This window comes from Panthera pardus, unplaced genomic scaffold (assembly GCF_024362965.1).
Source record: "Panthera pardus isolate Hobbes unplaced genomic scaffold, ASM2436296v1 HiC_scaffold_21, whole genome shotgun sequence".
In the NCBI taxonomy this organism is placed as follows: domain Eukaryota; kingdom Metazoa; phylum Chordata; class Mammalia; order Carnivora; family Felidae; genus Panthera; species Panthera pardus.
This window is the reverse complement of record NW_026526777.1, coordinates 2,137,290-2,157,375: the sequence shown is the minus strand read 5'-3', so window position 1 is coordinate 2,157,375 and position 20,086 is coordinate 2,137,290. Positions and strand designations below refer to the sequence as shown.

Sequence of the window (20,086 nt, the reverse complement as noted above, 5' to 3'; positions counted from 1 at the left end):
CATCTCTCGGTCTCCTGGGGGCTTGGCTGCCCCGTGCCCACTTTGGTTTTTAACTACGATCTTGGGACCCAAAGGTCTGAAGGCTGAGTTCCCAGGCCTGTTCCTAAGAAGTCTTTTCCAGCAGCCCTGGATCTCTCCAGTCTCAACATTCTGCTTTCCCGACGTCGGAAACAGCCGGAAAATAAACACCCTGATGACTAAACGGTTTCTCCAGCGAGAGCCTGGGGAAGCACTAAAAATAGAGGCCACAAGTGAGGGGAGGTTCCCCACTTGAGGGGGGAGGCACTTTCCCATCTTGCTACTGCCACAGCCCCAGCCCTGGCACGAGGCTCTGCTCCTCTCACGGTCCTCTGGGACGGGACAGATGGGCTCCCCTAGCCTCCCCTGAGTGTGGTCTTTGGGGCAAGCTAGCCCTGCCTCGCAGGGAAGACTGACATCTTCTGGTGCTGGGGCCCCATCTCCCAGATCTGATGGAGAACTGAGAAGCTACATTTGGGGACAAAGCAGGACACTGTTTAAATCAGGTTTCCCGAAGGAGGGGCCAGGTGGAAGGGTTGGAAACTGAGGCCAAGGAAATAGGAGCCTGCTGGCTTCCTGTTTTAGGACATTTTTAGGACATACAAGATAAACCTCCAACCTATTGGCAAAGCAGTTCCACTGATCTTGCCTCCTTTGAGGCTCGTATGGGATAATGGACCTAAAGTTGTCTTGGGAGTCCAACCCTTAAGTTATTATAATGTAGCGTGAGGCACTGTTCTAAGCAGTCTGCTTGCATACGCTCACTTAATCTCCACACCAAACGTGGGAGTTAGGCACTGTTATCACCATCTCCATTTTAGCCATGAGGATCACGAGGCTCAGGGAGGTTAACCATGTACCCGTGTTCACAGGTAACATACATAGGGGAAGGTAACGCAGGGTAAGGTGAGGACTCGAACCCAGGCAGCTCCACTGCTCCACTGTTGATGCTTTCAATCACCACGACTAGCTGTCTCTCTCGTATGTATTAGTCTCTTCACCCAGAACTTAACCCAACACTTCACGCAGAATCTCGTCTTTGTTCAGTAAATCAGACCCAGCCAGATAGAAATCAGGGTGTGTGAAGAACTGAGCGCCCCTCTGTTCTGCAAGGTTCTTAGAGATCGAAGCCGGATTCCATCATTTCCTAAGGCTGCAGGTAGAAAGCAGCAGGATCTGGAGGTAATAGGTTTGCTGGAGAAGAAGTCTGCCCGGGTCAGTGGGGTAGGCAGGCATGGCACCCACACTCCTGTTGTAGGGCACGTGAAGATTCACCACGCCCTGGGGCAACTAGGGATTTTTTTATTTTATTTTATTTTTTTTTTAAGAGCTACTACTGCTTCTTTAATAAGATGCTTTCGGGCGTTTCCTGTGCTGGGGGAAATTAAGGTCCCGCCCCTTTAAATTGCCCCCCTCGGCTGTAAGTGCTCTGGGACCGCAGGCACTGGGGATTAGGTCACCCAAGAACTATGAGCTGTCGCTTTAAATTGCTGGGCGTCTGCCGAACCGGGCCCGGGGAGGGAGGCGCCCGTCACAGGTAGAGGGGCGGGCGAGCTCCCCAGGTAACCCCCGGCAGAGAACGTGCTCCTCTGCGCGCGGCTTCGGCGCACACTTAGTGGGGGAGCCGGAACCTTGTCGCCATTTGGCGTCCACCCTGAATTTGTCTACTTAGACCGCCACCTCCAACTCTCCCGGGGCTTGGGGGCCGAGGGGGGCCGCTCGTGTGCGCGGCGGCTGCCGCGCCTGCGGGGAGGACCGCGGCAAGCGCACGGGGGCAGCAGCGCCGAGGGGCGCCCCGCGCCGGCCGGCCCTCCGCGATCGGCTAGCCTCGCCTCCCCGCGCCGCCAGCCCGGCCCCCTCCCCATCCCTCCCTTCGCCTCGCCTCGCCTCGCCTCGCCTCGCCACCCCTCCCCTCCCCTCGCGGCCGGCGGAGGGATCCGCCGCTCCCGGCGCCGCAGCCTAGCCTGGAGGGCGGTGGGTGGGGCGCCCGGCCCGCCCGGCCGGCCGCGGGAGGCGCGAGGCGGGGCCGCGGCCAGATCCGCCCCCTCCGGCCCCGCCCCGCCGCCGCGGGCTCCTCCCATTGGCCCCCCTGCCTGCCCGTCAGCCCCGGGCCCCACCCCTCAAGCTAGGCTGAGCTGTGCCTACGTCGGCCTCGACTCCCGGGGGCTGGAGGAGTTACCTTTGGAGCCCGAAAGGAGGAAGGAAGCAAAATATCAACAACGCCGAGGCGGCTCGGGCGCTCGGCCCCGGTTCCCCCTGCCCGCCGCGCGCCTGTCCGCCCCCGCGCCCCCGGCGGGGGCCCAGGCCCCCCGGCGCCGCCCAGGGCCCGCGCGGACGCCGGCCTCATTTGTTATTCCCCCCGCCCGGAGCTGCGGCTGCCCGGTGTTGAAGATCCCCCGGACCGGGGGCGAGGGCCACCCGTCCCAGCCGTGACACCCCCTTCCCCCAGCGGGGCCGGTGAGTAGGGGAAAATAATGCGCCTGCCGCTTTAAGAGGCCCCCTCCCCCACCCCGTCCTGGGTTTGGGGTGGAGGGTGGTCGGGACCGTCCCCCTGAGGGGTGGGATGGGGTGGCCCCCGGGTGGGAGGAACTCGCGGAGCTGGCTGTTTCCGGGCGGCGCCGGTGGGAGACTACGTGGGGGGCTGCTTGTTTGTGTGGGGGACGCGGCCGGGGGACAAGTGCAGGGGGCTCATTCCCCTGCGCGTCGGGGTCGGGGTGGGGACCCGCGCTTGGGGACGCGCCCGGCTGCGGGTGTCCGGGGTTACGACGGCCTCCGAGTGGTCTGCCGAAGGGGCGCCATCCTCAGAGGGGGTCTCCGGTGACAGCCGGGAGCGACTGACATTTTAACAGGCGGCCCTCCCTCCCTCTCCCTCCTCGCGCCGCCTGTTCACTCCTCCTTGGCCCGAAATGGTGCAGAAGGGGGCCTGGGAGGGCGGCGGGAGGGTGGGGGCGGGGGGAGCCGCAGCTGTTTGGGAAGCGGGGGAGGGAGGGGGGACGTCGTTCAGATGACACCGGGGTGGTGGGTTGGGGTGTGTGAGTGTGTGTGTGTCCGGGGCCCGGGTTTGCCGGGTGCCTGTGGAGTTGGGACGCGGGGCCGCCGCGGGCGTGGGCACGCTCGACCCTTCCCGGGGACCTCCTGCCCCCGTTCCGAGACCCCTGATCTGGTTCGGCAGCAGCCCCAGTCGGAGAAACCCTGGCCAGAAGTTTGCAGCTGTTCAACATCTGGGCACGAGTTCTCCAGTCCCTCTCTCCACCAATGGCAGGCTGGACTGGTCTGGGAGTGGGGGTCGACGGAGAGTTTGGGGGGCTTCCGGGGAGGGAGGGCCAAAGGAGACTGGGATGCATCTTGTGTCTCGCGCCCACGCCAGCCCCCTCCTGTCAGGTTGGGGTCTTAGGGGGATGAGCAGAAGGCTCCTTCTTCGTGATTCCAGCCGACCTCTCAGCAGCCTCCGGAGGTCTGTCCCTGTGCGGGGAGGGTCCCGGTTGGGGGCACACTTTGCACCACGACTGGGTTACCTCGGGTTTGTCCTTCCGAGTGGGAGGCTCTCTGTACCTCCTCCTAAACGGTGCATTGTTGGTGGGTTGGGGGAGGGTACAGTGGGTGGATCCTGTGTCCCCCTTCCCTGTGCCCAGTCCCCTTTGTGAGGGTTCCCAGTTGGCCTGGTTTCTTTGGTTTGGGGGGTGGCCCTCCCCCCCTCCCTTAGCCCCTCCGCGGGTCTCCTAGGCAATTCGGGGGCCAGCCTGGACTATGGGAAGTTTGCCGTCTGGGGCGGTGACCTTGGGCTGCTCTGGCCTCAAAGTAGGAGGGGAGCCCAGGCCAGCTGGAGATTGGGTGTATTGAAGTTAGGGAGCTGTCCGCCTCCCACTTGTCCTCAAACCCCGGACAGGGAGGTCCTGGTAGCCAAGGAGAGCATTGAAAAGGCACATGTCAGTGTTCACAGCTGTCCAGCCCGCCTGTGGCCGCTGGGTCACACCCGCCCCAGGACTTAGCCTGGCTGTCCCAGCTCCCACGGCCTGCCTGGGAATGAATTTCCTTCCTGTGGTTTCCCAGTGTGTTGGGCAGGAGGTGGGGGCGGGGTGGGATCAGCGTGAGGGTGGCTGAGGACCCGTTTATGTGGGGTGACTGGGGGGACACTAGAGCTGATGTGTGGCTCTTTCCCACTTTGTCCTAGCACAGGCGTTTGGACCCTTCGGTGTCAGTGGTCATATTCTCTTTGTTGTCTCTCCCCCACCCCCCACCTACTCTGTATGTGCTTGTGTGTGTGTGTATTCGTGTGTATAGATTTGTAAGGGAGGGGTCTCTGGTTTCCCTGGAAAAAGAAGAGTTTTCACTCACACTCCTCTGAGACCAGAGAGGTTGAGCCTTTTGCCTGAGATCACACAGCAAGTCTGTGTCAGAGCTTCAGTCTCACTGCGCTGTTTCAGGCATGGCTTCGTAGTAGGGAGAGGCCATAAGAAGGAAGCCACAATTCTTGCTCTTGGAACCCCTGGTCCAAGGGAAGAAGTGGGACCCGGTCAGAGAGCATCATAACCCTTGTGTTGGGGGATGGGCATGAGAGGTTCCTCCGGGGCTTCTGTGCCCTGGACCCATTGGCTGGAGCAGAGTGGTGGGGGATTTAGAAGGGTGGCTGTTACTGCCCATTGCCCACCCCACTCTGTCCCTTCTGCTTCGGGGCTGGAGGGGCCTGGGCTTCCCAGCTCTGCCCTGGCTCCTGGCTCTTCTCACAGGCTGGGAGATATGATAGTCTTTCTGGCTGCTGTTATATAATCTTTCTCCAGCAGGTTTTTTTTTTTTTTTTTTTTTTAATCTTCCCTGGTCTTTCCTGGGAGGTGTGTGCTGGGGTGGGGGGGGTGCGTGGAGGATACACTTAGGTGGGGTCTAGAGTATCAGAGCAAGGAGGCGGGGTGGGGGGAGGCCCACTGGCCCCTTAGGGGTCCCGGGGAGAGGAAGCCTGAGGTTAGACCCTCACTGATTGTGACCTAACCCTTCCCACTGTTCCTCCTCTGAGCCTGCCCTGGGAAGGTGTCTCTGAGCATCCTGAGCCCTCGTGCCCCCAGAGAGGCCTGGTCCTCCGCTCATCTTGCTGACCTTCTCCTGGCCACCTGGGCCTGCACTTGTGCCCACCTTCATCAGCCTTCCCGAGGCTGGCACTGCGTCCAGAATCTCGGCGCTCACGCTGGCCTGGCGTGGGTGGGCCCCGTGCGGGACACCTTGCCAGCCCCTTCTCTGCCTGTGTGGGAGCAAGAGGAGGCAGGGACAGACGGGTGGGGCCGGCATTTCCCTACTTGCCTTTGGAGCCAAGGCCCCCGTTTCTCTGCCCTTCTAGTGCGGGCGGCCGTGGCCTTACCAGAGAAGGGGAGCTGATGGGGGGTGGGTCGTGGAGGCCCGACCTCCGGGGCACGGGTCGTAGCTGGCGTCCGTTCAGTTTCCGTGGCGGACGTGAGGATCGGACGTGGGCCTGGAGTCGCCGTCGAGGGCCAGATCCTGGGTCTTGTGGTACGGTGGTGGTGGTGGGTTCTCCCCATCCCTGGGGACCACGGCTGGGCCTCTCCGGGCTCTCTGAGGCCACCTGGTCTGAGGCAGTTGTCTCCCTTTTTACAGGGAGGAGGAGGAGGAGGAGGAGGTGGCGAGCCGGCAGAGCCTCAGCATCACTGTAATTGCTGGTGGCTTTTATGAGCCAGTCATGGGGCCGGAGTCCGGCCAACCGACCGTCCTTCTGTCCCAGTTTGGTGGCTTACTCATGGCGGGAGGGGGAGGTGTGAGGCGCTAGCCGCTGTGCGCGGGACGCAGGACACCTGGCCGTGCTGTGGCTGATGCTGCCCGGCCTGTCCACCCCGGCAGCATGCGGGGAGGGACCCGTGGGCGGAGCTGGCTCAGGGCACAGAGGTGGCTCTAGCCTGGCCTGGGAGAGACGGGGATCTCCAAGCACTTGCTTCTCGGGCGGTTCTAGGCGGCTCTGCTGGAAGGCCTCGCACGGCGGCCTTGTGAGGACGGGGTATTCATTTTCTCTCCTGCTCCCCTGCCTGAAGCCGAGGAGAGTTTGTCCTGGAGTCTTTCGGCCCCTTCCCCCCGGCAGGGGTGCTGGGGAAGGAGGGTCCCCTACAGACTGCTGTGCCCAGACGCACCTGGCACGTCCCCAGAGTTCAGTGGTGCACACGCATGAAGGTGTGCAAGTACACACGCGCGCACACGAGCGTGTGGACACCCACGGAGCCGCTGCCGGTCCGAGGGGGGCGGGGGAGGGCAGCAAATGGAAAGATGATTAAAGGCTCGGAGGCCCAGGACGGGTGGGGGACGAGGGGCGAGAACGTGCAAGAGGGAGGGCTGACCGGAGCAGGAGGCACGGAGGTTAGACCACAGCTGGGCAGCCCCCCTGGCTGACCTCTGTCACCACCCCTGCAGCATCCCCACGTGCCCCTCCCCGAGGCCCTGGCTCGCACCGCCTCTGCCCCTCATGCTGACCTGTGCCCTGGGGTAAGTCAGCCCTCCAGGGATCCAGGAGTGTCACTAGCCTTGGGATCAGAGCACCCGGGAGTCCTGCTCTGGCTGTGGTCCCTGTCACCCTCCCCACTCACTCTGATGAGCAGGGTGGCGTCTGAGTCCTCAGGCATCGTGGGGGTAGATCCTCAGCCTGGCTGGTCCCCAAGCCCCTTTGCGTCTGATTTTTCCTTTTCCTGAGGCTGTGGCCGCAACCCCCCCCCGCCCCCCCCCCCCCCCCCCCCCCATTCCTGGGAGCCTAGCTATGCTTCTGGCTGGTCCTGGTTGGCGTGGAGACCTGAGGACGTGTTCACGGACTCTGCGCGGGACCCCAACAGCCTTTGCAGGGATGGGAAGTGCCTGCTGTCTGGGCTGTCTCCCTCTGCTGCAGGCTGTGAAGGGAGGGACTTGTCCAGAGCTTGGCCTGTTGCTGGCCACACCCAGGCGGGACCATATTTACTCATTTAAAGTCAGCCTCCCGGGAGGCTCCGGGCTCTAGGCCTGGTCACTGACCTTGGCTTGGTGCCCCTGGCCGGGTGCTCCGGCCACTCCCCTAGGAGTTGGGCAGACCAGGGAAGCATATAGAAAAGGAGGCGTTCTTGTCCTCTGGTCAAGGGAACTTCACCGTCGGCAGTACCCCTTTGCTCTACTTTCCAGTATACTTTGGAGACCTAAAACTGAAAGTTTTGAGATCCCTGGGGACTGGAGGAAGGAAACTTCCATTTGTCGTGTCCCTGTGTGCCAAGCTCTGTGCTGGGCATGGTGACACGGAGACTTGCGTTTGTCTGCACGACTTCTTCCCAGTTGGGGAGCCGAGTTGGAGGTTGAAGCCACTTGCTTCGGGGCTCGTCTGCTCCACCCCTGTCTCCACATCACTCGATCCAGCTGGAGTAGGGAGACCTCACAGGCCCCTCTTCCCAGTTGGCAAGTGTCAGGGGTCTTGTCTGAGGCGAAGGGAAGGGTTCCTGCCCTGCAGCCGGGGCCATGTAGCCGGGGACCCGGGGAGGCCTGGGAGGAGGAAGAGGACGAGTGGAAGGACTCCCTGGCAGAGGTCAGAGGTGCGTTTGGTGGCACACTGAGGGACATGTTGCTTCGGTTCCCTGAGGAGGTGTTGTCCCCCGATGGAGTGCCACGGGAGGAGGGCCCCAGGCAAGGAGTGTGAGGGCAGGCCCCAGTGACCCCCTGCTTGTGCCCCCTCGAGCTGGGCACAGCGAGACACCAGTGCGGGAAGGCGGGCCGGGCCAGAGCTCTGGCTTGTGGGAAGGCGGGAGGCCTGGCTGGTGGGGCCTGTGCCCTGGGAGGGGTTGCTAGAACCCCCAGGGGGAGGGAGGTGCGGTGGGCCCACCTCTGTCGCTCCGCTGCACCGCTGACCTGCTGACCGGGGGGCCTGTCCCTGCCCGGCTCTGAGTTGACTTCCGCGGGGAGACGCGAGGCGGTCCGGAGAGCGGGGGCTTAGACGGTGTGCCTCTTTTCTTCTGGACCCCAGTTGCAGCCTGGCCTGGACCTGCCGGCCCTGGGCGGCCGCCCTGAAGACAGGGTGGGGGCAGGCGGTGTCCTGGCAGGGGCTTGGTTGTGTGGGAGGTACTGAGGGGGCCCTGCGGGGGCCTCCGGGCCTAGGGCTCAGTCTGACTCTGGGATGGGCTGGGGACACTGAGCGGAGCCCTGCCTCCCCAGCCAGCTGCCTCCCTGCCTCAGAACCGGCCCCTCCACCTCCACCTCGCCGTGAGTCGAGCAGATCCCTCTGGCCGCATGCTCCCTCAGTCCTCAGGATTGCCCCCCGCCCCGCCCCCTCCCAGCTGATACTTGGGGTTCGGGTTTGGGAGAATACGGCGTAAGAGAGCTCATCCCCAACCTCAAGAGGAAACAGTCGGTGGGGGTCGGGGGGGAGAAGAGGGGTCTGTCTCCTTTCTGGAGACTTCCTGGTCCAGGCTGCAGACAATCAAGTAACCTGGAGGCCTAGAGAATGGAGCTGATGACCTCAAACCTCGAGTTTTCTCCTTTAAAGCGTGTCTGTGTTCTGCGTTTGGTGAAGGGTCACGGTTGGGGTGGACCAGGAGGAAGGGCTGATTTTGAACGGGGTGGGGGGGGACTTTGGCCTCCCCCCTCACATCTCTTCTTGACCTTTGAGCCCCTTTCCTCCAGCCAGCACAGTTGCGCCCCCCCCACCCCGCCTTTGCTGACTCCCCGGTGCACCCCCCCATGGCAGGCCTGTGGGGCCCGGACTGACTGGGTGGAGACAGGTGTCCTGGCCCAGCTGTTCCCTCTTGTTTCTCCCACCTGTCAGCCCGGGGTGGGGGAAGGGGTGAGGGGCTGGCCGGCAGGGGAGGGTAGGAACCCCTCTGCCCCCTGGGTGGGGGTGGGTCCCAGTGGTAAAGTGTGGCAGAAGGGTTGAGAGTGGACAACTGGCCGGACTTCCCCCCGCTCAGAGGAAGGATTGCACCAGATCACAGGCAGAGAAAGCTGGTCGACAGCCAGGGGTCCCGGCCGGCGAGCAGAGGGTCTTTGCCCAGAACCTTCACGCGAGGGCGGGATGCGGGGTAGCAGGAGGGGTGCGACTTGAATGTGGGGTCAAGTGTTCGCATAGCTGTGTGGAGGTACCCCCCTCCACCCGCCGGGCCCCCTCCATCTGGCTGGGCATCTTAGCCCCACCTGGCACCTTTCCTGAAAGCAGCAAGCTAATCCTGTAAGAGCTGCCTGGCTGGCCGCCTCAGCAGGCCCACGCAGCCGCACTGCCCGCCCTCCCCTGCCAGGGGCTTAGAGGACTGTCCTTCCAGTCCGGAGGAGACCCAGCCGCCGCCCTGAGCGGCCCCTTTAAATCCCCTGTGGCTCCCTGAGGTCATGATGTCTCTAGGAGGATTTGCCTTCTCTGATTGGATTGGCCTCTTTCGGCCCGGTGTGTACTGTGACTGTGGGTGGACGGTCACATTCTGACCCCCCACCTCGCCCGTCATCAGCATGGGTCCCACCCGGTGTGAGGGAGGGCCCAGGCCTCGGGCCTTCTCTTCCTCTCTTCTGGCCCCCGGGTTCTGGCAGTCAGGGCCCAGGCCCCCTCCGTCTTCTTCAGCCGGGCCCCTGCCCTGTGGTTGGGAAGGAAAGATCTAACCGCTTTAAACAAGGGACCAGGCGCCGCCCTGGAAGAGACTGCCCTTCCGAGACCGTCCACCGCTCGCTTTCCTCCATTGTTTCCTTTTTAGCCTGCTCTCCCTTTGGTCGGGGGCCTCCAGTCCATAGTTACCCCATGCCCTCATTTCCACGGGAAGTCCCTCCCCTGGTCTAACCATCAGCCCACCCGTTTGCTATGGCAGGCGGCCCAGACACGGCACCGGTGGCGTTATGCTCACCCAACGGCTCCCAAGCTGACCCGCCCCCAAGGCCCCAGCTGCCACTTTCACTTCTGTCTCCTGAGACCCCAGAGGGAAGTTGGGTGGGGAGGTGGAAGGTGACACACTAACCGTCCCAACCGCTTCATCTGGCCAGGGGCCCTTGTCCACCACTCTCCTCTAGGCGACTGGAGCGGCTTTAGGTTCCAGTGGAAGGATCGGCCGCTGTGGGAGGGAAGGAGGTTAGATAGCAGGAAGGACTGGCCCAGGATAGGAGGCCACTGCTGGGCTTCCCGTGTTTCAGAGGGCAGGGCTGGAAGCGTCGGCACTGTAACTGGACAGGCAGAGGTCAGCTTGTCCGACCTCCTCAGGGCAGGCAGGGGACCGGTGGCCCTGGGGTGCCCATCGGTTGGAGTGGTGTACTAGGTCCCCATGCTCTCCCGTACGTTTACCCACTGCCCGTGCTTGGCTGGATGACTTTTTTTTTTAAGCTTATTTATTTTGAGCGAGTGAGCAGGAGAGAGAGAGAGAGAGAGAGAGAGAGAGAGAGAGAGAGGGAACACAGGTGGGGAAGGGCAGAGAGAGGGAGGGAGAGAGAGAGAGAGTCCCAAGCAGGCTCAGTGCTGTCCGTGCAGAGCACAGTGTGGGGCTCAAACCCATGAACTGTAAGACCATGACCCGAGCCAAAGCCAGACGTTTAACCGACTGAGCCACCCAGGTGCCCCTGGGTGACTTCTAACAAAGCAAACTTGAGCCCCAGAGACTATTTTGAGGCCAAAACTTCAGCCCTGGGAAGTCCTCTCGGTAGCTTTGCATCTGTCTTGCCTGCTGCGCTGGGCCGCCCCCTCTCGTTTGGAGTGTTGGAAATGGATTTTAGAAATAAGGACAGGGGCGGAAGTAAAGGACAGCCCGCCGCATCCTTCTGCTGCCCCAGCCTTGGGGCCTTGGTGCTCAGCCGTGGGGCAGGGCTTTTCTCCTGGGGAGCCCCGGGCAGCCGTGCGGCGGGCACGCTTCACTGCCCGAGTCTCTCCTGCTGCAGCCCTCACTCCTCACTACACCTGCTCCCTTGTCCTCACCTGGACAGGCACCTGGGCACAAGTGGGGGACCCTGTTGCCTGAGAACTTAGACAGGACCACCAGGATTATTGATCAATCCAGGAGTGCCTTCTGGAGGAGAAAGATGGCACTGGAGGTCTGAGGTACCAGGAACGCCATCCGAAGTGCCTAGGGATGCTGGGGGCGGGGGGGGGGGGGGCAGTTCCTGGAATGGGAAGTTGAGCCCAGATGGAATAAGGTCAGAGACACTATGCAAATCCTCATGCAAATGAGTGGTAGTGAGTCATTCCTGATCAGTCCGCCCGGTAGAGTGTGAAGCAAGGCTCAGGCTCGGGTTCCAGAACTGACCCCACTTATGACCATGACCGTGACCTTGGGCCAGTCATTACTTAGTAATCAGCAGTAGGACCCCAAGCCCTGGGTCCGATAGGCATTCCAGGTGTGCTTGGGCAGTGCGGTAGCTGACTCTCGGCTGCCAGGGCCCTGGTGTCCCCTCCTGGCGTGCCCTCCTCGTACCCGCCCTGGCTGACCCTGGGCCTCCATCGACCCTCGCCATCTGTTGTGAGGATGACTGTTCAGAAAACACCTTCCCCCTTTATCAGCCCCATCCCTACTCTCTTCTGGCCTCTACGCTGTCCTTCCCTCTAAGCTGGAGGACAGTGGACCCAACCGGGCCGTCTCTTCTGTTACCTCCCCATGGAATAAGCCACTCCGACCTCCCTTTTGGGCCTCTCCAAAGGGCACGGGAACCAAATGTCCTGGCTGGAAGGGCACTCAGGTGCCTAGTCCCTGCCACCCACCCATTGTACTGGCCAGCGGTATAAAGCCTGGAGGGGGCGGTGACTTCTTCAAGGTCACGCTGCGATTTAGGGTCAGAGCAGGGACTAGAACCCAGGCATCCAGAATCCCTGTGTCCAGAGACCCCACGCCTCCCTGGGCTGTTGATTGCCCAACTGCACCCACCCCTGTTCTGCTAAGATTCAGTCTCCTGTGACCCCCAACTTCTTCCTGAGATCGGACTGGGTGGCTCCAGAAACTGGTGAGGAACTGGGTCCTCGGAGCCAGCCCAGAGGCCTCCGGGGAAGGCCAGAGCTGCGGTGGGCGGTGCTGGAGCCTGGGGGGTGGGCTGGCCGCTGCCTGTGTGGGAGCTGGACACCGACAGCTGCCGCAGGAAGGATGGGAGCTAGACTACAGGAAGGACAGGCTGGGGGGAGCAGCGGAGGAGGCTCGGGAGACGGACCCTCACTGGAGAGGCATCTCCTGGGCAGAGAACAGGATGACCCCATCCCGGGAGATTTGCCCAGAGGGAAAGCCTGGGGTGGGGCGCGGGAGAGGTGTCCAGCGGAAGCCGCGGGGAGGGCGCCCGGGGAGCGGCCACTCCGGTCGGTGCTCCTCTGGCGAGTCCATTCCTGTCCCTTCGGCCCGAGCTGCAGAGCCTGCCTCCACTTGCCCTCCTGGGGCGCCTAGGACCCGAGACCACCCGTGCCGGGGGTCCAGCTTTCCCGGACCGCTGCTCCCCCTCCCCCCAGCCTGCCAGCCCGCCCCCAGGTCCCTGTCGGTGAGTTAAAATTAGCTCAGTGCCCAGGCTAAAAATAGCCCCTGCCCAACCCTGAGGCTGCCGGGCTGGGGGAGGGGAGATCCCGAGGGAGGGGAAGATGGTGGGAACCCGGGGTTTGGGAATCGAGCCTGCCAAACAGAACTTTGAGGGGAGGAGGCTAGGGACTGGACGGGCATCGCCTGTGCCTTTGAAAGCAGACGCTGGAGCCCTGGGTTGGACGAAGAGGCTGCCCTGGCTGGGGGAGGGGCGGGACCGGAGAGGGACACCAGAGAGGAGCAGGGGAGCGGTAGGGGAGCTGGCTGGGGGCGTGAGAACTGGGCACTGCCCCCCGCTGCTGGCAACTTTGGAGTTTGCGGAGGAAGGCTCCCTGTGTGTCCCCCAGGGGCCCCGAGCCCCTGCACCCTCTCGCTGTTTGGGGCCGTCACTGGGCTCACCTGCCCACCGTACCTTCCAGAGGGCACTTCCACATGTCCCTGCTTGGGGGGAAGAGGGCTGCAGGGCCAAGAGGGTGGCCAGGAGGGCTGTAAGCTCCAGGTTGGGGTGGGAACAGAGATGGCACCCAGGGGGACCCACAGGGCTCCTGGGCCTCGTGTTCACCTCTGCCCGCCGTGGAGGCCTGCCCGCCCTCAGGAGCCCAGATGCCCCATCCCAGCGGGGTCTGGGCCCAGTCCAGGCCCCTAGGGCCTGCTTGCCTCGCCCTGCCCTTGCCCTGGGTGGGACCTGCCCTTCCCTGGCCTGTCTCTTGGCTGGACTGCAAGTATTCGGAGGGCAGGCCTGGCGGCCCATCCCCTTGTGCCCACGCACCCAGCGCAGCTCCGGGGCGCTGTTGAGCCTGCTTCTGTTGTCTGCCCGCTTCTCTGAGTCTGGGCTCCAGCCTCGCCCTCCGTCCTCTGGCCCTCTGGCCTGTCGCTGCCTCCTGCCTCTGCCCCACACTTGGCCTTCCTCTTGGCCTCTCTGCCTCTTTTTTCGCATCTGTGTGTCTGTCCCCTTCTCCCACCCCCCTCTGTGTCTGCCTCACCCACGCCTCCTCCCTCGTTAGTGAGCAGGCTGCTTGAGGCCGCCTGACTGTGGGGGTGACAGGTGGATTGGATTGTCACCCCCTCCCCCAGCGCCTGCTGCTTATTTCATGCCCTGCAGCCCAGCCACGGGGAAGGGGCGGGAGGAGGGATGACAGCTGTCTCCAGCGCCTCCTGCCTTCCCTTCCAGTCCACAGCCTGCAGCCTGGAGCAGCCTGGGAGGAAGGGTTGGAGGGCCTGCCTAATGAGAGCTGCCTTCCTTGCCGTGCGAAGCCCAGTGCTCTGTGATGGGAGGCCGCTCGCTCAGCCTCTCTGGGCCTCTGCTCCGTTTTGACCTGCACCGGTACGGCAGCTCTGGAGGCAGATAGGGGCCAAGGGCAGGCAGATGTGGGCGGGAGGCTATGGGGGACGCGAGGAGGCAGGAGAGGGGCTGGAGGCTGTCTGCTGGAAGGTACTTCTGGGCTCCCCAGGAAGGCCAGCCCTGCCACAGCTGCCCTGACCACTCCCCGCAACTCTCCCCACTGGCCCCAGGCCACCCTCACACAGGAACTGAGATAGCATCATTCTGAAACCCGAGAATGGTTTGAACATTGCTCAGGTACCAAGAGGTGTTAAATTGGGGGAGGCAGGGGCCTGTTTTTTCTCCCTTGCCCCTTCCAGACTGAGACCCCCTTTGGGGTGCGTTTTGCATATTGTTCGCACCTCGTTTGCATGTAGATACAACCCTCTGGCTTCCCATTGGGTCTGGATCCCGGCTTGGGCCTGGACACATGTCTGTCTGTGGGGTCCTTCTGGATTTCCTACCATCTCTGGTTCCCTTAGCCCCTCCTTCTTGTCTGGGGTGTTGTCAGATGAGCTCCTGCCCTGCGTCCCTCTCTGTTCTCCATTTGCTAAGGCTTCTCTGCAGCCACCCTTCCCCAAAGAAGGTGGGTCTGTGCCTGTCTCCCCAGGGATCAGCCCAGCTGCCATCCTCCCCCTCTGCTCTTTCCATCCTCGCTCCCCACCCCCAGGAGGCCCACCCTGCCCAGCTCGGTCCTGCCAGCACTGCCTCGAGTGGGAGAAGCAGAAGCAGCAGCGGCCGGAGCCTTCCAAGGGCTGCTTTTGGTGACCCAGATGCTGCCAGCCTGAGGAGTCCTAGCTGTGGCCTGAGGTCAGGCGGGCCCTGGGGCCGCTGGAGCCCGAAAGCCACCCTGGCCAACCTCTTGTCTCCTTGGCGTCTTGCTAAGCCCCCTCAAGCTCTGGGCTCCAGGAGAAACAGCCAAAAGCCAGGTCTGGGAGGGCTTCGTAGAGGAGGAGGCCAGAGAGGAGAAGAGGAATGGGGGCAGGCCGGGCCAGGGAGAAAAGGTACACATCTGGAGAACAGATGCCCAGGCCTCTGGCTCCTGGCAGTTGGTGAGGTAATCAGGCAGAGGGCTCATTAAGGAGGTCCAGGTGTTCATTAGGCTCTTCCTAATTGAGTAGGAGGGAAGCAGGACAGGATGGGTCTCCGTACCTCGGGAAGGGTCTGTATAGGGTCCTTTGTGCCCACCCGGGCCCCAGCGCCCTTCTTCCAAAGTGTGTGCCCAGTTCCTCTCCTCGCCCCAGGGCTTTCAGACTGCGGCAGCATAGAAGGGATAGAAAGGATGGAAGGGGAGAGACATTATTACAGACAGCCTGCTCTGTAGGAGGGCTCCTGGTTAGATAGGAGGAAGGACTGCCGATTCAGGGGCATCTCGTGCTCTGGCAGGTGTTGTTGGCACAGAGGTAGGGGCGGCAGTGGGCACGGGGCCCTGGGGACATGGGCGGTTGGTTATAGAGGTGCTTGGGGTCCCTTGGCAGAGACCGGGGATGGATGGAGCCTGGTCTGTTCATCCCTGACTCCCCTCTGCCGGAGGATGCTCAGGGGGTCTCTGGCTTCCCTGTCTTCTCAGCCCTGATCCCTCTCACATCCCAGCTCCCCCAGCATGAAGCGGGGGTGGGGGGGTGGTGTAGGAGATCAGCCAGGGAGCTGGTTGCCAGGCGACAGTTGCCTAAGCAACCCCATCCATGTGCTCAGGGCTGCTTCTTAGAAGACTTTAGAGTCTCACCCTCTGCACCAGCCGGAGGGCCGGGAGAGTTGAGGCCTGGAGAGGCCGGCGTGGTTGGAGGGTAGATGGTATCCAAATGGACGAGTTCGGGGCGGTTGGGGGAAGAGGGGTTCCGCCCCCACGGAGGACAGAGGGAAAGGAGCTGGTCCCGCAATAGGACTGACCGAAGTTAGACCACGAGGAGCACTTCTCACAGGGTCACAGCAGTGACACAGTCTGCCCTTTCAGCAGACATTTCCTGAGCTGCTCCTTCCAGGGGTGGAGTAGTGGAAAGGGCAGATGTGGGTCCTGCCCTCACGAAGCCCCAGCAACTTGGGAGCCAGGCATGAAACGGAAGCTCAGACTTGGAACTAACGGACGGTCGTGACGAGCGCTAGAAGGGAAGGAACGGGGCGCCCCGAGGACCACGGGAACAAGGTCAGGCTGCAGGGGGTCGTGAGAGCAAACACAGGGTTCTCTCTCCACTTGGAGGAGGAGGCAGAATTGGCCATAAGCTGATAGAGGCCGCGTCTCCGCGAGAACCTGCTTACGCACAAAAGGTGGTGAGAGGGAGATGGGAACAGGGGTGTTGGAGGGAAGGTGGGTGCTCTGAGCCACAGAAGTGCAGCAGTGACAGCATTAACCAGTCTAGACTGGGGTTTTCATGGCCAGGCCCCAGAATCCAGTTGAAAAAGCCGTCGTCTTCGCCCCCTTGTCCTCCGCGTTCCCTCCCCACCCTCCTGCCAAGCCCAGATCTCCGGCTCCGGAAGACACAGCCTCGGGGTCGCACGGGGAAGCAGCCTAGCTGTAACCCTTGGGCAGGGGCCTTTGAGGTGGGGCTTTGGCTGAGATGGGCGTCAGAGGCAAAGAATGGGGTGTCTGTTGGGCCCCTTGGGCCGTGTGGGTGTTGTCCAAGGGGGGCAAGAAGGGGGGCAGTAGGAGGCCCAGGGCCCGTGGAGCACCTTGAGGGCAAGGAAGAGAGGAAGAGGTTCTGGGATCCATCTCTGGGGCGAGAGAGGGGTACAGGACCCCTCTAGCTGTTTCCTGAAGGTCTCAGGACAGAGCAGAAACTGTCTTTGAGGCTGGGCTGGAGAAGGATGGGAAGAGGTATCCCTGGCTCCTCCCGAGTCCTCCGATCCCCTCCTTCTCTGCCCTCCGTGGCCGAGACGCCGGCAGGGGTGAACTTTGGTTTCTGCTCTGGCACCTTGGGGGCCACGGTTGAGAGGGGCTGGAAAGGCTCCAGGAAAACTCAGCAGCCGTTGGAAATGGGGGTTGGGGAGGGGGTTCCTAACTACAGGCATGTCCATCACCTGTGCCCAGGCCGGGGGGAATTGAGAACCCACCTCCCTGGACTCTGCAGTGGGGTCTCTGCCTGGGGCTCTATGGGGGGGAATCTCTGGAGGGGAGGCCTGGATTCCTAGGACCTAATCAGAGTGGCCTCAGGACGCACGGGCCTCGTGCTCACTGCCCGCTTGCTCGGTGTCCTGGAAGGCTCCGCCCCCAGTTCTCCTGGAATCACAGAGCTGAAGGGGTCCAGGGGTCGTCAACTGCCTCCACCCCACCCAGGGCCCTTCCAGGCCCCAAGGGCTCACCCAGCCTGTTAGGGCACCAGCCTCTCCCACACCTGAGAGCACGTAGCTTTTCTGGGTCAGGCTGGGTTTCCATCCCCGCGCCCCCTCCCGTTCTGGAAGGGCTCCGTGTCCCGTCCTCCGTCCTGGCTGTGGAACTGGGGCTCCTCGCCCGTGGGCCATGACTGGTTTATGGGTGTGTGAGATGGGGCGCCCTCTTCCCGGTGCCTGCCCCGGCCTCCCCCATGCACACCCGCGGCTGTGAACCTGGGTTCTAGACGTGGCCCGCTCCTCCAGAGCGGGACTCGGCACACTGTGACCTCTGGGCCCTATCTGACCCGTGCCTGTTGTTATAAATCTGGTTTTGCTGGAGCTCAGCCACGCTTACTTGTTTATGTGTCGTCTGCTGCTGCTTTCCCGCCACAATGGCGGTCAAGTAGTTACAACAGAGCCATGTGGCCTGTGAGGCCTAAAGTAGTTGTTATCTGTCCCTTTACAGAAAAAGTTTGCAGACCTCTGCTCTAATCGGGGGGCGGTGGTCACGTATTGACTCATTTTAAGCAGCAGAGCCCTTTCTTCTAACGAAACCGTAGGCCGAGGCCCACCGAGTAGTGCCGATGGGTGTGGAGCAACCCCTGGCGGGGGGGAGACAGCCCTCCCAGCCGCCCCAGCCCCGTCGGGGACTCCAGGCTCCGGGGTTCCGTGAGGCTGGTGCGAGGACCAGCGCTCTAGCCCAGCTCTGCTGTGCTCCGGACCGGGGGCCCCAGGGCCCTGCCATCTTGGCAGGTGCACCGTGGTAGCCGCTCACGGCCTCAGCAGGTGCCCTCTGCCCACCGGGCTCCAGGACTGCAAGTGCCGTTCTCGGCCAGAGGGGCAGCCGGCGAACCCCGATGTCTCTGTTCTGGGCAGGGTCCGGGGAGAGGAAGGGGTGCGGGGCGTCCTCCAAGACCCAGAGCCCTGGACACCGGCTCTGTGTGATCTCGAACCGGAGCGTGGCAGGGCTGGTGTGGACAGAGCCTGGACCGGAGCCTGGGCCCTGGGTGCGAGTTCCAGCTGGTGCCTGGCCGCGGCCTGCCGTCGTCCCCTCAGGACATCACCATTTCCTCATTCTGAGGATGGGTCTGGGCGCTGCCCAGCCTCCCCCGGGGGTGCTGTGAGCCTGGCCTGCGCGCCTGTGTGCTGGCACTCGCCGGGCTGACAGCCGTCTCCTGGCCCTCCTCTCCCAGGAGGCTGTGCAGAAGGTGTCCTGCAGACCATGAACTGAGCCCTGGTCCCAGGCCGTTCATGAGCACAGTGTAAGGCGTGCCGAGACCCGCCACCCAGCGATCCCCTCCCCTCCCTAGCACTGAGGATCCCCGGAGAAGATGGGGAGGAAAAAGATTCAGATCCAGCGAATCACTGATGAGCGGAACCGACAGGTGAGGAGGTCTTGGAGCCACGTAGAGTGGGATGAGGAGGGCAGGGAGCTGGCCTCTGCCTCCACTCCTTCCCGCCAGTCCAAGAGGGCTTCCTGGAGGAGGGGGCCTCTGGAGGCCATCATGGAAGGGGAAGGACTGAGTTAGGAGGAGAGGAGCCCCCACCTCCCGCAGCTCTTGGAACCCCGTGTCTCAGAACTCTGAGGCTCCTCTGTTGCTGCAAGCACGTGGACCTGTGCCCCCCCCCCCCCCCCGCTGCCCACCCAGGAGCCATACCCACGCCTCAGGCCATCCCTGGACACACCCTCTCTTCCCCCAGAGGAATTCTTCCCCTCTTCCTACTCCAGGGGAGGAGCTGGGAAGCCCTTCTCTTCTCCTTCCCTGACCTCCTTGTAGCCCCCAGCACAGAGGTGTGGCGTTCTGTGCGTCCACACCCTCTCCCTTCAGCGAGTCAGCTCTAGGCTCCGTCTCGGCCCTGTGTGGGCAGAGAGGCGCTGGCCTGTTTCTTCCCCGGGGCCAGGGGCTCCCGGGCGGGCTTTGACTGAGCCAGACCTGGCCACCCCCTCCCCGCCACCTGCAGGTGACGTTCACCAAGCGCAAGTTCGGGCTGATGAAGAAGGCGTACGAGCTGAGCGTGCTCTGTGACTGCGAGATCGCGCTCATCATCTTCAACCACTCCAACAAGCTGTTCCAGTATGCCAGCACCGACATGGACAAGGTGCTGCTCAAGTACACCGAGTACAACGAGCCGCACGAGAGCCGCACCAACGCCGACATCATCGAGGTGGGCCCGCCTGTCCCGCCCCTGGCAGCCCCTCGCCCGTGGGCACGCCGTAGGGACCCACATCCTCTCTCGCGCTCGCTCGAGCCCAGGCCGGGGGAGGCGGGCGGGACCGGGAGGTCGAGGTCGAGGGCGGGTGGGGGTCGCCCGCCCGGCCTCTCCGAGTTCATGCTCGGCCGAGTTCATGCTCGGCCGGCTCGGCTCGCCTGACGTCTCTGCTCTGGCTTCTCTCGCTCGCTCGCTCTCTCCTGCTCCGTCTTTTGGGCTACTCCTGCTTCCCACTCTTCTGCCTTTGTCTCCTTCCTTGTTTCTGTCTCCCCTGCTCCGCCGCAGCCCCTTTGTGGGTCCCTGTGGCGCAATTTTCCGTTTCACAAAGAGCCAGTGTTGCGAGCCGGCCAAGGACACGGGCTTTGGGATCCAGCTGTGGCCCTGACTGGCCACACGGCCTTGGCTGGGTCAGCCTCCCAGGGCCTCGGAGCCTGCCCCGCTCAGGTGCCCTCCCAGGGCACAGAACTGCCAGTGAAGAGGTGCCCGGAAGCCACGGGCTTGCCTTCCCCGAGAGGGACTTTAATTCCGAGACGGGGAGGAAATTGCCTTAGTTTTCTGTTCGAGAAAACAGGTTTGGTCTAGGATGGAACATTTACACTCGCTATTGACTTTAAAGACAAACCACATCTGTGAAGATGTTCTGACAGGAAGGCGGCAGCCCTGGGGTCTACTCCAGGCCTACCGGGCGTGCCCCGACCTCGTGTGGGCATGTGCGGGGAGCCCCCGGCCTCTGGGCAAGGACAGCACACGGGGCGTCGCGTCGTAGGGGCTCAAGAGACGCTGC

The 20,086-nt window shown here is 63.0% G+C and overlaps 1 protein-coding gene across 6 annotated transcripts in view; it reads left to right on the top strand.

Annotated features, from left to right (window-relative positions):
* Positions 1–2,132: 2,132 nt before the first annotated feature.
* The window catches only part of MEF2D (myocyte enhancer factor 2D), a 31,452-nt gene continuing 13,498 nt past the window's right edge, over positions 2,133–20,086 (top strand). The window contains exons 1-3 of one of the 6 annotated variants that reach the window (XM_053908806.1): positions 2,133–2,475; positions 18,285–18,476; positions 19,054–19,257. In XM_053908806.1, coding sequence (XP_053764781.1) covers positions 18,423–18,476; positions 19,054–19,257 — 258 coding nt within the window. In that variant the 5' untranslated portion in view covers positions 2,133–2,475; positions 18,285–18,422. Of the gene's footprint in view, positions 2,476–12,517; positions 13,789–18,284; positions 18,477–19,053; positions 19,258–20,086 lie in introns of those variants that run through there. The other 5 variants (XM_053908808.1, XM_053908805.1, XM_053908803.1 and 2 more) reach the window with 5 other exon arrangements.